The sequence below is a fragment of the Halyomorpha halys genome, unplaced genomic scaffold, assembly GCF_000696795.3.
Source record: "Halyomorpha halys isolate HHAL.00 unplaced genomic scaffold, Hhal_1.1 Scaffold176.1, whole genome shotgun sequence".
Lineage (NCBI taxonomy): Eukaryota > Metazoa > Arthropoda > Insecta > Hemiptera > Pentatomidae > Halyomorpha > Halyomorpha halys.
In genome coordinates this window covers 1,164,440-1,181,380 of record NW_027106234.1, presented here as the reverse complement: position 1 = coordinate 1,181,380, position 16,941 = coordinate 1,164,440, and the positions used below count along the sequence as shown (strand labels likewise).

General features: G+C 30.7%; 1 protein-coding gene across 1 annotated transcript in view; it reads right to left on the bottom strand.

Moving 5' to 3' along the window:
• The window catches only part of LOC106679075 (putative methyltransferase NSUN7), a 35,107-nt gene extending 21,703 nt beyond the window's left edge, over window positions 1-13,404 (bottom strand). Inside the window, exons 1-5 of the mRNA XM_067044606.1 lie at window positions 13,329-13,404; window positions 10,814-10,990; window positions 10,269-10,340; window positions 1,403-1,593; window positions 207-265 (exon numbers count right to left, since the gene is read on the bottom strand). Coding sequence (XP_066900707.1) covers window positions 207-265; window positions 1,403-1,593; window positions 10,269-10,340; window positions 10,814-10,990; window positions 13,329-13,342 — 513 coding nt within the window. The 5' untranslated portion in view covers window positions 13,343-13,404. The remainder of the gene's footprint in view (window positions 1-206; window positions 266-1,402; window positions 1,594-10,268; window positions 10,341-10,813; window positions 10,991-13,328) is intronic.
• Between the last annotated feature and the right edge of the window lie 3,537 nt (window positions 13,405-16,941).

Sequence of the window (16,941 nt, the reverse complement as noted above, 5' to 3'; positions counted from 1 at the left end):
GGTAGAGCAGAGCTCAAAAGATCCCAGCGCATCCCTCTCGCCGCATCACTGGTAATGAGCCAGTGGAGGCTGAGCAAGTGCGCTATTAAAATAATAAAATAAAATAAAGTTATGTATTAAAAAAAAAAAAAAACTATGCTGAACTGAGAAACTTGATATATCATTTATTTACTATGTTTAAGGATAATATTGAAAAATATATATACCATGGGATAGTTGGTAAAGTATTCGATGTCTGCTAAAACTTCCTTCAGTACATTTTTATCTACGAACAAAAAATAAACTATTTTAAAAATGCTAAAATTGTCAGAAAATTGGGAAATAATACCATTTTCATAAAAGTTTTAATTAAAACAAAGATTAAATTATTTAAATCATATTTTGCCACACCTTTAAGCAGTAATGAATCTTGTGGTTTGAGGGATTTAGAGATGACATCACTGATTTACAATATATTTTCAGAAGTAAAAAGTTGTTATATTCTCAAGCCATACCAGAAGATTAATGTAGTTAATAGTGTATTTTCTTTTCTAATAGACCGTTGCAGATGGGCGAAATTGAACCAATAACTTTAAGAATCTATCGATATCTTACTTTGTAGAAGGGTAAAGTTTGCGATTGGTTTACTGATCAACACTTAAAGGATAGTTTAAAGAAAATATTTATTTTTAACACTAGTATAAGTTAAAATATGTATATTGGTATGTTGATCTGTTAGATACTGATACAAATAATTCAAATTTTAAAAAAAATTAGACAATTCATTTGTGACCTAGGTATGTCCTATTTTCAATCAAATCAATGGTCTGGCAAATTCATGATGATATGAATGCCATCTCGGGCTCAGAATGAACAATGGTTCTGACATTAATGTAAACTATGTTTATCTCCATGGAATTTGGAAGAATACGAATTCGAGAGACCGTCTTAAGTCTGTATTTGGCTTACCGAAATGGATGTCTTACTTATTTATACCAGTCCAAGAAGAATCCACCATAACCAACCTACAGGGTATAACCTATTAGAGAAGTGAGCCAGTCAAAACATGCGACAACACAAAGTGGAAGATCTATCACTCACTAGGTGCCGTTTCTGTGCATTGGGATTCTGTAGTGATAGTGGCTTTAACTCTTTTTTCGTGTTATTTATATTTTTTATATTATTATTTTTTTTTTTTGTAAAAAACAGTTTAATTATAAACAAGGTTTAAAGATATATTTGTGATTCTTTCATTGGTAATAGACCAAATTACCAAAAGCTTTTTATTCATATCTTTCTAGATCATATTATCACCGGTGGTTATTAATATTTAACGTTTAGTAAAAATAATTTTATTTGATCATTTTAATAATTATTTCAGTCCAACTTCAATAATAATTAGCTATATAATGATAACACTAACACCTCAGTACATCGTAGACGAGTCCTACAATTCTTCGCATTTTGTCCTGATTTTTTTCGAAATAAGTAGGAGTAATGTCAAGCTTCTCAAGTATTTTTCCAGCTGCAATCAACTCATCATCGATCCAATTGATCACAGGTTCTGAATCGACGGTCAAGAAGGGTAGCTTCAATTCTTTCTTCTCCGAAGACCTTTTCAAAATACCAGTGTATATAAGCTAAAGAAATAATAATCAACAATTCAATATTAGAATCGATACAAATATATTGCTTTAATTAATAACTATATATATTCTACACTCATATAGTGTGTAATTAACTATTTAAATTCAATATAAAAACCTATATATTAATATATCATGAAGGCATGGAGGTTACAAGGTAGTTTGACTCCTATTTAAAATTCTGCAAAACAGGACAGGTTGTCACATTAACGATATCACAGAGTGTCGGGATTCAAAAGAGGTAGGGACAACTAAATATTCTTTTATATATTCATTGTGTAATATAAAAGAAGATGGTCTCGTGACCTTATATTGTAAACTGTTTTTAGAGTTTTACTACTGGGTAGTTTCTCTACATCCTGTATCATATCATTATGTCATTATGATCAAATTTACTGGTTATATTTTTTTATACAGTTGTAAATATCAATAAATAAATAAAATAAAATTGTGTAATAATACATTCTGTCATATTTATAGACAATGTTAATAGGAATCTAGAGCTCATAGGTACCATATTTACAAATATATAAATTAAATTATATCAAAATAAGGACAAAAGAAAAAAAAAGTATGATAGTAATTGAAATAAAATAAATGAAAAACAATTCTGAAGTTCAAGTAATAATAAATAAATAAATAACCTCTTTAACACAAGCATTCCTATTTACAATATTTCTATTCTGCCTGTTGAATTCCGAACCGAGCTCTTCCCCCACTTATGGAGGGAAAAGCAGGACTCCGGAGATCCCGAAGCTTCTCTCTCAACAACGTCTCTGGTATTAAATGGAGAGTGAAGAATCTGACCACTGCCAGAATTTTCCAACACAATTATTTACAAAACGACTCTGGGCCACTGGATGGTAAGTGAGTTTAGAGTACTAAACTCGATCTTCATGTTTAAGCATTTCAAAAATCAATAAAGGCAATTTCTGAAGTCAAAGAATTATTTTAGAACCAATAAAGAAAAATGATACAATCAGGCGAATCAGAGGTATAGGGTTTGAGGCAAAATATCTGATACGAGGAAATGAGAGTTACATTTCAAAATTAAACTAAAGTTTTTCAAACAGATATAAGTAGTCATACGAAGTAGCAGTATTAGAAGTCTAGGAAATAGGCTTTCAGAAGCATGGCAATGCTATTGAGAAACAATGAAATTTGTAGGATGCTCAACAAATAAGTCTTCCGATGAAAAATGAAATAGCAGCTAGTTGGCAGCAAACTATTAAAAAAACAATTAAACCATGGACCACATCAAACCGTTCCAATCGCAGGGAGGAGGTAGCTATTGCCAGATTAAGAATAGGTCATACGAATTTAACGCATACCTGATCAATAAGCAACCACCGTCAAAATGTCAATACTGCAACAGTGTACTTACGGTCAGTCACATATTTGAAGAATGTCATTTCTATTCTATGAACTTAAATAGATTGGGAGTGGGACCGAGTGTATCGGATGCTCTGAATGATGCCCAGAAGAACGTGGAAATGTTATTGATTTTCTTATAAAAGGATGGCGTTTTGAATAAGATTTAAACCCGAAAGTTTGTTAATTCTAAAATAAGTAATTATTTAAATTTTTTTCGTAATTATTTATACACTATCTTGAAATAGAATTATAAAGTGCGAAACATGGGCGTTGATGACCTCAGGGTTTTACGCCCTAAAGCCACTGCCAACAACAACTTCATGGGTCATAGTGGTACTGATTTATTTTATATACATACCGTTAGAAAAAAAATTATATTAATGTAAAAACGTTTGGGATTATGAGATGTATAATATTCAAACGAAGTGAAATTCAAGCAAAAAAAAAATCTTTATTATGTTACTGAGGTCACGTAAACTGGCCAAAAACTGTAACACTAAGCATTCATAAAGATATTACTCACACTCCTTTTCTTTGTGGATTCTAAATTGTTTCCGTCGCGCTTACGAGGGTATGTCGATAAATGAATTGGGAGGCTTAACAAAGTATTATTGGGTGACTCTCACTTGGTAAATATAATTGAAGTAATAAGATCGCATTCGCCCTTTGAAGTTGTTGGGTCCGATAACAAACGAATAACTGAAAAAGTAAACAGTGCTAAGCCGGCGGGCAAACTTCCGAAGGGTTGACTGTGACTTGGGAGGGGAGAACTCTGTTTGGTCTGATCTTGTAGAATTAGGTTTTATGATGTTATGTCGAGGGAAGTATATAGGCAGAGATTGTCGCTTGTTATTATTATTAGAGATAGAATGGATTGTTTTGTTCCAGTTGTGTAAAGAATAAAGTTTCCAAATAAATAAAATGAATTTAAAGGCCCTGAGAATTTAGATTCCTCCTGGTTCATAAGAAAAAGAAATCTACAATTAGAATTGATAGATGATTTCATAAAAAAAAAAACCAGGATACTAATGCAAGATATCTGAATATGCTTTAGAATCATTAATAACTATCCTTATTACACAAGAATATCTGAAATGAACACTGAATTAAATAGAGACACCATCCAGGATTACACACATAAACTGACTCAGAATTTCTTCCAGTCTTAACCCAACTCACTAAACCCTCTAATCACAGAAACAGGAAATTACACTAAAACTAAAATATAAGCACAAAATAATTAAACATATATTTATGTAAACATAAAGTAATGATATATATTTCATGCTACCCAATGATTTGTATTTTATCCTATCCTATTATAGTCTCAAAACTATTTCTCTTATACGTCCGACGTTTCGGCCAATCCGGCCATCTTCAGGGACAATCTACTATACAACTTTGAAACTATATAATTTAAAAAACTCTAACTCCATGCAGGCTATTCTGCCCAGGTCAAAAACATCAATTTCTAATTAGTCAAATATCACTTAAAACAAAGTCAAAATCATTTATCAGCAGACACTATTCCTTGTTGTGATAAAAATGTAAGGAATAGTGAAGAGAAATAAATGGTTTTGAGACTATAACTTGAATTATTTATTTTTAAAAAATTACCAGTCTCAAGAAAATATTAAGATTATAAATAAGTTAGGTATTTTGTTTTAATTCAATAATGTTTCAGTTTTATTCCCCATCGGTTTGTCTTACCAAAATGTAAAATAAAGAAGTTTGTAAAACGTTTTTAGAATCAGGAAAATTGTATAGTATAAGGGGGTATCCCAAAACAATATACTGTATACTTTATATTTATGCAATAAAATATTTTTTAAAAAAATCCTGATATAAGTTCTATATTAATTTATTTATATTTTATCGTTATTATTTTATTTTAATATTTATTTTGTTCTGTTCTTTATTTTCTTTAGTATAAGTCGATTACTTATTTTATTAATGCAATAAATATCATTAGTTTTGTTTGTATTTTTTTCTTTCATTCAGTTACATAAATATTATAATTTTTATTTATTTATTTTTTCTTTATAATTGATCTTTATTATTTATAACTGAACACAGAAGTGTCGTTTGCACGAGACTATACCTCCCCATTAGCAACTGTAAAAAAAAAGAAAAGAAAAAAAACCCAGGCCGATCTGATAATGTAGAAATAACAATAGAAAAAAAAACAGGTTTGGTATTGTACACGTATTTAGTGACGTTTACAACTGTATTTAAATAATAATATATGTCATAAATTTAATGTAAGATCATAATGGTATCATACAAGCATAATGGTATCATACAATAGAGAAACTACACATTGGTAGCATTCTAGCAAAGTCCCCAGGCCTTTTCCTTTTTTTGGCGCCTAAGAGGATTGTCAAAAATGGAAGAGGCAACAAAAGTAGAAACTATTGAGTGAGTTTTACAATTAAGTAAATTATTGCTTGTTATTTGGTTTGATTTATAAATAACTTTGTTTTGTTCAAGTTTTAATCAACTATTCTGCTGAAAAAAAAAACAACTGTATTTGTTGTAAACATGTAACGAAAGTAATTGAATGCACTTTTGCTAACTAGTGAACTCCTTTAAGAAGATTGGATAATTTTCGACATGGCAATGTATAGTTTGCACAAGTATTTTATAATACTATTATCAAGGTTCAGTAGAAAATTAATATGAAGTAGCCATTAGGGTATTAGGCTCCTACAGAAAAATAAATCACGCTCTCTAAAACTTAGCTCGTCTTCCTAATTTAAGAGCCTATTTTGCATCAATTACCAAAAGGTAAACTTCAAATAAAGTATTTTTGTATACTTAGGGCCAAGAGTTAATGGGATTAGCACCGTGGTCACGCGAGGTCCTTGCGCTATAGTCTCGCCTGGCATGCAAACTTCATAATACTCTCAGGATCACCTACAAGGGATGTTCAGGGAAAGAAACTTCTTCCCTTCGCTTACTTCTATCTTTTATTTGCCCGGACATAGTTTACGTGTATTTCAGGGCTTTAGTGGTGTAAGTACATTAATCTTCATGTAGATAAACTGTTGGTTTTACTAGAATTATTGTGGTAAATTCATAAATCTCAACATTGTGTGTGGAAACAATTAGGCTTCCTAGCTTAATGAAAGGTCTGACTTAATTACGAAGTAAAGTTTTTTAAAAATATTTAAAATTTCACTTACACCAATCTGACTTTAACCCTCTCATTACGTCCCTTAGAAGTTAAATTACAACAAAAATTATTTTTGTAAAATTAAACAATTACTTATTTACTGAAGGAGTTTGATTTAATTATTCTTTCGAATTAATACATTAATCCATGCCTTTTTTCAATTTCAGGCAATTTTTAAATATTATTTTTAAAGTCTCCTCTTCTTGTTTTAAGCAAATATGTTAAAACTGATATAGGACCGTCGCTCATAGGGGGTCTTAGTGGGGCGGGTCCGGCCGAGAAGTATTTCTTTTTTCTTTAGTTATGATCTCCTCTTGTAAGATTTTGACATGTACACCGACCAACCTACACGCTATAATTGTCTATTTAAAGAATCAGATAAGTAAGGCTACAACGGAGGGTGGGAGAGGGGGGTTTCACACCATACTAACAATAAAAATAAAATTATTTACTATAACGCTTTATAAGTTACTACGGTGAATAGCATGTTTTCATGGAGGCCCCACTATACATTATTTATGTTATTTTAATTGTAGAGGCTCTATTTACATATCAGTAACTATAAAGAGTTATATTAATGAGTACAGTAAAATATTTTTATATTAGAAATATTAGAAAATATGGGTTTACGTATTACCCGCGAGTGTGAAATCACAAAAGTCAGTAAAAAATGGATCGATGGAGTGGAGTCCACCTTAACGTCGGTGGGCACATTGAAATGTCTAATACGGGCCTATCAGTAAGTCACTTAAATTAAGGCTTTTTACTAAGTCTTTTATTAATGAATAAGGTTGGAACTCCTAATTAATTTATAAATAGCTGTTAACGAACTAATGAATTTATTTAACAATATTTTATTAAACTTCAATAGCAGCCAGAAGTTCTGCGGGACTTATATTTTTGTTGTGCTTAGCGTGATGGAATCAAATTTAGCTGTGTTAAAGATGAAAGGGATCTAGAAAAATCGCGTGTGTGTATGTAGAAACGACACCGAGAAAGACAGGTGCTTGTTCACGTGAACCGCGTTATTTGCTGTCTACTCCATCAAACGCTGATCTGATCTTCAAATCGATCTCGTATTTGGCTTTAGGAATATCAAGTACCCACCAAAAAAGTATGACAATGATATAACTATTGCTGTTTACATTTACCTTCATTTACATAATCAATTTTTTTATACTTCACTTAAATTAGAGAAGTAATAAAAAGTTATTGGTATATTTAAAAAAAAAATTTTTATAAACAAAAAAGAAACCTAACTCCTGCCAGCATCTAGAATGCATGGTTATTTAAAATGTCTTTATGCATTGTACTGAATATATTCATCAGGTGTTGCTGAAAGCGTTCCTACAGCATCATCGCTACGTTTTTCAAACCAATGTTATGCCTAGAACAAAATCTTTAAATCCAACATCAAAATATTTCTTTTAAAAATTTTCTAGTACTAAAACGAATTCGAGAAATCGTTTGCTTTAGCGAGCTGCATGCGACCAGAGAGGGTGTCCTTGGAATTTTAAACCATTTCAGCAGAGGCTCATAAACTTCTTCAACGGTGTTCCTTAACTTTTGAAGAATCCACCTTTTCTACAAGATCTCGCATCAAGGCCTTATGTTTCCTAATCCCTAAGGTATGGTAGAGTTACTAACATTTGACTAGTTGATGTTAGTCTCAGAATTTTCACCGAAGGCAACAAATGTGAAACTTCTCCACAGTGATTTTTTTTTTTTTTATCATAATGCATCTCTTGAAGGAAACAATAAAACTAAACTGTAAACAATTCATTGGACGGAAATGAAATCCTCCCCCTACACCTACATGGAGGAGAAGAACTAACAGAGACTGGTCAGTCAATATCTCGTAATATGAAGGTTAAGATGGGTGGGACATGTCGCTCCAAGCGATCCAATCAGGACGTCTCTACACAACATTGTATGCCAGTATAGTAGTCAAGATGCTACTTGGGAGGCTAAAAACCTGATTGATAGACAGAATCAACAAACATGCAAAAGAGTACAAACATGCAACAAACTGGAACTACTGCTTTCTGAGCAGTAGAGCTACCGCAAGCTAGGTAGGCTTTGAGAAGGCTGGTTAGGGCGGCCTAAGATCTACAAGGTTTTGAGAGACAACCGAAAAAAATAAATAAAAAATATATAATTATTATTAATTTTTTGAAAGATTAATTACCCTTTATTAATTTTATAAAAATTTATTCATTCATCGGAATAAACTTTCAGACCGATAAATAGCCAATTTTAAGTCCACATAATATATTTACCGTATTTTAATTCTCTATAATTATTTCAACTCGACTATTGAAATAAATATAATGAATTTTCATATTGGTTTTTAGTTACAAGATTTTTTTAAAAGAAAATGATAAACTATGATTAGAAAATGAAAATTCATAAGCATATCAGATAATTTGGACTCCTCTGAAACATTTTTCAGAGATTTATTTGGACAGATAAATAAATTTTAATGCAGTTCGATGAGGTTTTTAATATAATAATTCGAATCTACTGATAGGCCAGCGGTATTGGGATAAAGTAATCACAATTACTTACTAATTACTGTAATTTGAAATTATAACTGCAGGCATAAAATTATAGCTATAAGTAATTGTAATTGGTAATTGCAACTACTTGATAAATTGTTTTCAAGAATTACAATCATTAATTAAGCTCAAGTAATTGTAATTACGAATTAAAATTATTATCCAACTCTACTAGTTAGTAATTCGATGTATTACGAACCCCAATAGTAAATAAATAAGTAAGTTGTTTGTTTATTGTTGCTTAAAGGCGTAAAACCCTCTGGTCATCAACGCCTATAGCATGCTAAAAGTTTTGTAAAAATTAAAATTAATAAATAAAAAAAAACAAAGAAAAATTAAAATCGAAGAGGAGATATAATTTAGAAAGAGGACGATGTGCTTTTAAAAATTCAAACACTAATGTAATTTTAGCTTCCTTATCTGTGAGATCTTCTGATAAATTTGGGGTCAGTCCTATCCTGTTTATTGTTGGCAAATAGTGAGTACATTCTTCAAAAATATGTCTAATCGTAAGAATGGACTGACAATATTTGCACGTTGGAGGTGGCAGTTTTCTGATCAGGTGAGAGTGCGTGAGGAGAGTATGACCTATTCTCAAGCGGGTTAGAGCAACTTCCTCTCTGCAGCTGTTGCGGTAGGATGTCGACCATAGTTTTTTGTTTTCTTTTAATTTACTCGGAGAACATTCATCCCACTTGGCCTGCCATCTTTCTAATATTTGTAATTTAAGGGGTGTACTGAGTTCTGATGGGGTAAGAACGGCGGTGCCTCGGCCAGGGTGCGTGAGTGCCTCTCTGGCAACTTTGTCTGCGAGCTCATTACCAACAATGCCTTGGACTCTAAAACAACCTGTAATAATGCTACATCTGTCCCTCATGCACAAAAATAAGACCACATCTGTCAAGCATAAAGAACGGTTGTCGGATCTTCTAGAAAATATTCCGGATTATTTTTTAATATACACTGATGGTTCAAAATCCGAAAACTCGACCGCTTCATCTTTCCTCACTCGCGATTCAACCCACAAGTTTAAATTACATAAGTTATGCGCAATATTCACCGCCGAACTCCACGCGATAGCATCAGCCCTCCATTTTTGCTTTTCAATAACTCATAAGACTATTGTAATAATCTCAGATTCGTTGAGCTCTCTAAAAATTTTGAGAAACATGTACTCCGAGCATCCACTCTTCTTAAGAATTCAATCTTCTCTTCTAAAACTATCACAACAAGGTAAGTCCATAATTTTCATATGGGCTTCTAAGAAAATAATGGAATAAAAAATAAGTACGTATTTATCATCAAACAACTATAAAAGTAATAATTATGTCCACAAATGAATATATAAAATATAATACAAATTGAAATTTGAAATTACCTTCCTATAATAATTATTGCTTGTATTTACTAAAAATTATCTTCTTACGCCTAAACTTTCTAGCTGATGAAAAACTACTGCCATTTATTATATAAAATTATTAAGTCGAAGATTCCACCGATCAAAAATAAAAATTTTACAATATTTATAAAATTTACCTCAATGCCCACAGTCCTAGAGCTGGGTATCCTCTCTGAAAAATTCTCCTTGGAATAATTTTTTCTATTTTACTAAAAAAAAAATATATATACAATTATATTAGTTTTTAAGTCTTAAAAATATTACAATGACTTTTGTTTTTATTTAATTTTTTTTTTTAATACTTTTTATTTATTGATATATATTACAATCTCCCACACAATTGTGGGCAATAGGTAATAGTGATGAATGATCACATTTATACTAAAATAAAATAAAATAATAAATAAATAAATGAAAAAAAAATCTCTCTTAAAATTAAAAAAAAAAATTAAATTATTTGTTTTAAAAAAATAAATATTGAATGATTGTGGATAATATTTTTTTCTAGGGTGTTGTATTACAGTGACAGTATAAACATAAACTGTTTTAATTTAGAAAGTGTATCCTGTATCATATATTTTTATAAGTGAATAATATTATTTATAGTTTTTCATAACAAATAAGTCTAAATCAACCTTAATGTTTGGTTTTTTTTCAAAATAATTTTGTATACACTGCTCACCACCTATCGTTCCCAGTTTTTGCTCGGTGTAACTCAACTAGCCTGAAGTAATTTTCTGTCCTCCAGTCTGGATCACTAGGTAATATGATTCCCAAGCTTTCAAATTTATTAATGTCGAAATCATTTTCCATCAATAATATGAATTTTTCCTTTTCTAAAACGTCTTCATTGCTTTTACTGAAATAGACAGTGATGTTATTATAGGTTATGGAATTTAATTTAACAATATTTGTTTTTTAAACTTTTGAATACAATTCAGAAAATGAAATTTTTGTATTATTGTATATAGATGATATATTTGATTCAGAAGGAGATTGTAAGTGCTGCGGTAAAGAAGAAAAAAAAATAGTTAAAAATTAGTTTTTAACTGGGAAATTCCTGGGAATATTTCTTCTTTTTTCTTATTTAATTAATTATAAAACAACTTTTATAGTTAATATTTATTTACATGATATTATCAGTTTTCAGAAAAGCACTTTTAATAATATTTTGAGATGCAAAATTTTTTTACTTTTTTATTATTTTCTTTTTTTTTTATAAAAGTATGGCAGTAATATAAAAATTTACATTCTGATCTTAAAGGTTTATTCAATATTATATTGTTATAGAACCAATATTGAAAATCCTGAGAATGATTTTATGGAGGTAGTCACCCTGTCAACAAAAGGCTGAAATATAGTGAAATTAAAAACTAACAATTAAATAATTATTGTGACATAGAAAAATTCATCAATTAATGAAAAAAGAGAAAAACACACTTTTATTTATGTGTTTTTCGTCATTCTCCACCCATTTATATGTTATTTTTATTCTAAAATCATCGGCATTCCAACGGTATATAATGCATCTACATTGCTACTCTTATTTTTGAAGATGTATTTTTACCCTGAAACTAATATTTTCCTCTAATTTCTATAAATTATAATTATCAAATCATTTCATAGTTAATATTTATTCATTTTTCGTTACAAGTAAAAAGGTGAAATGGTTTATAATTTCAAACAAACAAAGTTAAAGGTACTTTAGAGGAGGCCATTTTGAAAATTCGGATTTTAAATTCTGCCAAACAATTTCAATGAGGTTTAGACCTGATATTAAAAGTCATTTATTACATATCAGCACATACAGATTCAGTACATTCTTCATATCTTTTTTACGATCTTACTATCTTATTTCACATTGGTTTCTGATGGTCACATCCTTTTTCCTACACCTTCGATCCTATCGTAAGGAGCTGCGGCTAGTACACAGTCAGAACTTGCATTTCCCTTCATACCTGCAGACTATTACCCTGGAGAGTGAAGTTTCCATGCTTCGAGGACTTACGGTTCGCACCCATAAGATTCATCCTGTCCATTCACCTCCTACTGAGCTACCTAACTTCTTTGAGCACGTATTGTCGAAGCCTTCCGGTATAGAGTACCTTACAGTTTAAATTGGAGTCAGACTAAAGGAAAAAAGGAATAAATATTTTCCAGGTAGAAAAAAATATTCTGGAAATAAGAATTATAGCTATGGATCATTTGAAAATATGTAATTCATACGATTGGTCCATTTTCAACCTCTAACGTATGGGCTAGTCATTGGGAAAAAATAAGAACAATTCCGCTCCTATCGTTCTACTATGGAGACTATATTTTATCCCCAAAATCGATTTAAATATAGTTAGTAAAAAATTATCGGTTTTTCACTCCCTCACTATGTCCAACCCTCTAGGTAAGGCACTTTAAAAATTCGTATCCGATCTACAATTGATTGTTCGTTTCAATTCACTAATGATTTGGTCAATTATCGCATGAGGATACAAAAAAATATATATATATACGCCTTATTATTTATTTTAGTTAGTAAAAAAAAAAAAATCCTTCACTCCCACATTTTAACATTATTTTAATTTTATTATTTTAAATTATGACTGCTAGTTAATGAGTTTTAAGTGAAATTGCACATCTTTAGATAATGACTTGTAGAAAATATACCGTTAGAAATTAAAGGATTTTTGAAAAATTCATAACTAAGGTATATTGTATATTGAACCACCAATGGGTGGTTCCTTCCTAGGTTTTTCAAGTATATATGAAACATACAACATATTTACTTATTGTCTTTATTATTTTTACAGTTGTAAATCACATTAAATAAATAAAAAAAAAAAAAAAGATATATTGTGGAAAGTAATGAAAAGAGACGAAAAATGTATAAATTGAATTTATAAACAAATGTTTTCATGATAACCCTAAGTGCACTATTCATTACAGGTATTTTAATTTGATTTAATTAACAGATTTATATTATTGTTATAGTTGTATAAATTTCTTCTATTTATGTTTTATAGTTCATTTGATTTTATTGATTGCTATTATAATTTGTATTATTGTTTATTTTATAAAATAATGTATTTTCTGAATCATGCATCTATGTTATTAATTGCTTCATTATATAAACTGTACAAAAAAGTGAAACCTCCTCAAAGAGTTACTCTATAGAGTAAATAAATTAATTATATATTACTCACAATAGCGAATACATCTTGAGGTCAGAAACGGCCTGGGAAACTGTCGCGGATGGATATCGCGATGTTTACCAAAGAAATCCCTCCTCGAACTGAATTCTCACTTGTAACCCAGTCCTGCGTGACTCGACTATTATAACATAAAAAGAAAAATGCAGGGAGCACGGAAAGACCGCTCTTTCTGGATTGCCATGCTAAACTCTACTCAAGGCCCCGTATCAGCACTGGTTAATCAAGTTTCGCTCTCTGTCGCTAACCATTCCCCTCTAGGGAAAATAGTGAGATCGTTTCCACTAACCATTTTCGTCCAACCGGCTCCTTATCTGTAACGAGGGATGTTCTGAGGCTGACGGAACTGGCACGCGACGTCACCAATATTAACAGAACTTGTTAAGAGTGAAATTTATTACAGAGAAACATTCATGTTAAACACAAATGAGATGTCACTTTTGACTTGTCGGTTTGTCAGATTAACAGGGCTCCTGAGTTGTTTTTAACAACTATTCGTGAATAAATGAGATATTACAGTACCTGCACAAACAAACATTTTTATTACCAGGCCCCGGATTATTACATGCATATTTATTGAACAGTTTAATAAATATTTTTAGGAATCAGGTTACCTAGCTCTATCAGCCAAATTTTATTTGGTATTTTTGATAATGAATGCATTTTGGATTTTCAATGAAACAAAAATATAATGTTTTCTATTTATTTATTGAAATTTACAACTGTATTACAAAAAAATACATGAGATGTTAGTTCTATTACAATGACGTGATGCAGACTTGTAGAGAAACTACCCAATGGTAGCTTGAATAACTTTAATAATATTTCTACATTAAGTCTCGAGACTATCTCTTGTTCAGGCGCCAAAAACCAAATAGTAAATATCGAAATTTTGTATTTATGCTATAAAATATGTTTAAAAAAATCTTGATATAAGTACTATATTAATTTATTTCTATTTAGTGTTATTATTTTATTTTGATATAAGTCGATTACTTGTTTTATTAATTCTATACATATTATTAGTTTTGTTTGTCATTTTTTCTTTATAATTGATGTTTATTATTTATAAATGGACACAGTTAGAGGTGTCGTATGCAAGAAAAAAAAATCCAGGCCGATCTGGTAATGTAGAAATAATAATAGAAAAAACGGGTGTAGGGTTGTACATATTTTTAAAGTTATTAATTGACATTTACAACTGTATTTAAATACTAATACACGTACCATATTTTATGTAAGATCATAATCGTATGATACAGGGATGTAGAGAAACTGGTGAAGATTGGTAGCACTCTAATTCTACATTAGAAGATCTCGAGGCCATCTTCTATTCAGGCGCCTCAGTGATTAACAGAAATAGATGAGGAAATAAGGTTAAAAATTCGTGGTTTCTTGTGGTTAAGAAGTTCAGAATGAAAGGATTGATATCTGATTCGGGCTAGATCGGCTACATATGGAACATTAAGGTCTTTATAGATGATTTTATTTGTGACAAAGCAAGATGCTTTAAGTATTTTACTAAGGATTTTGGATTATAAGGGTTGAATACGGAAGGAATTCGATGGATTAGTGAAGCCACAAGCTCAACTCCGTATGTCCAGATAGGCCTTATGTCATGTAGAGCAGTCTTTTTTGTAACGGATCGTAATCGACTCGTAGTGTCCTGCCTTTTCAGTCTTGTACGAGGATTCCAAATTAGTGGTTTATCCACATTTAATCCTTGGTAGCGGACCTGTTTGAAATGGATAATGAGAATATTATTAAAGGATACTGTAGGTTAGTCCGAATGTTTACGACAGGTGAAGTAATTTGATGGGATTTCTTTTAATCCTTAAATTTTAGCACCTTCCTTCAAGGTTGTGATATGGGATTAGAGAGTTTGGGATGCAATTAAAAGTTTATTACAAAGTATAAGATTATGTTACTTTTATATATTAGGCTGGAATACTATTTTATTGAATAATAATAAAATTTATCCTATACTATCCAATAGTAAGTCCCAGTAAAAAAATATCACAATATATTAGTAGAAACTGTTTATTAAATGCCAAGATTGACATGCTCAGAGGTCTTATAGTTATAGTTTCATGTTTGAATGTTCTAAGACCATCTTATTTAAAGATGCCTCAGTAAATTATCTGGAATCTATTGGAATGAAGATTTGAAACTGGTGGGTTCGTGTGGTTGTGCAGTTTCTAATGGAAGTATTAGAATGTATTTCCTACCAAATCTTCAATACACAGGACATTAAAGTCTTTGTTGATAATATCGTTCCTGATGATTTTATTTGTTGCTGTCACGGATACCAGAATCAGTCAAAAGTGGGTTGAGATGTTTGGAATATAAAGTGGTGGTTGAAACCGTTTTGTATGATAGGGTACAGACTTTTCAAAATGGGTTTCAGATGCCAGGGTCAGGGCCGCGTCGTAGCTGAGCGAGTTAAAAAGCCATCTTTGACTGGCTCGAGACAGCAGCGGTGCCAGCACCAATCAGGCCTGGGGTGTCGAATTTTATTTCTGTGGGGTTCCCACAAGGTGAAGACTTTACCCCTCATCATGATTGGAATAGGGTGGTTACCTGCAGAAAACCCCTCCCTCCCCCGTATGTCAGAAGTGACTAGAAAAGGGGTCATAAAAAAAAAGAGAAAAAAAAAATGCCAGCTTCATTTCACCAGTCTATCCTCTATGACCACTAGTAAAACATTTTAAACATTGTGATATAAATTTTTGTATTGGAATTAATTTCTAAAATACAAGAAAAATAATGAAATATTCTTTAATATTATTATTTATTAGTAATTTGACACTAGGAAATAAATTCCTCCACTATGGCGATTTGCGATCTACAAATATTTTTTTTTTTAACTTTACTTTTCTCTCTTATTAAGAATTATTATTTTTATCTTAGTTTTTTTTTTATTAAAACCGCCCAGTAATCAATTATTGCAAAAAAAAACAAAAAAAAAGAAATGTAACTCTTAAATCATGGTTAATGTCATCATGATTAATAAGGGCATACCAGGCCGGTTAATTGTAGGTCACTGGTATTAAATTAAAAAAAATATTAAATATTATATTTAAAATATTTTTAAAAAAATTCGTTATTTTTTTTTTTATTTGAGTACATTGAAAACCATTTCCATATAACTTTTGAATTTAAAAAAGACTATAATAATTTAAAATTTTATTTGTTAAAAAGAGTTTGATAAAAAATATATTTCAAATTTAAAAAGAATACATCTGGACATACGGCGTTAAGCTTTGGGTCTTCACTAAACCTTCGAATTCCTCTCGTATCCAATTCTTACAATCCAAAATTCTTCGTAAAATCCTAAATGCTCGCTACTTTGTCACAAATAAAATCATCTACAAAGACCTTAATGTTCCATTTGTAACCAGATACCAATCCTTCCATTACAAACTCCCTAAACCCATTAGTTTCTAATCTTGCTTCCCCTTTTATTCCGGACATTCCTCCGAGGCGTCTGAAAAGAAAAGAACATAAGAATATAAGAACCTTATATTGTAAAAATGTTTTTAGAGTGCTACCATTGGGTAGTTTCTCTACATGCTTGTACCATACCATTATGATTTTCTGATATTTA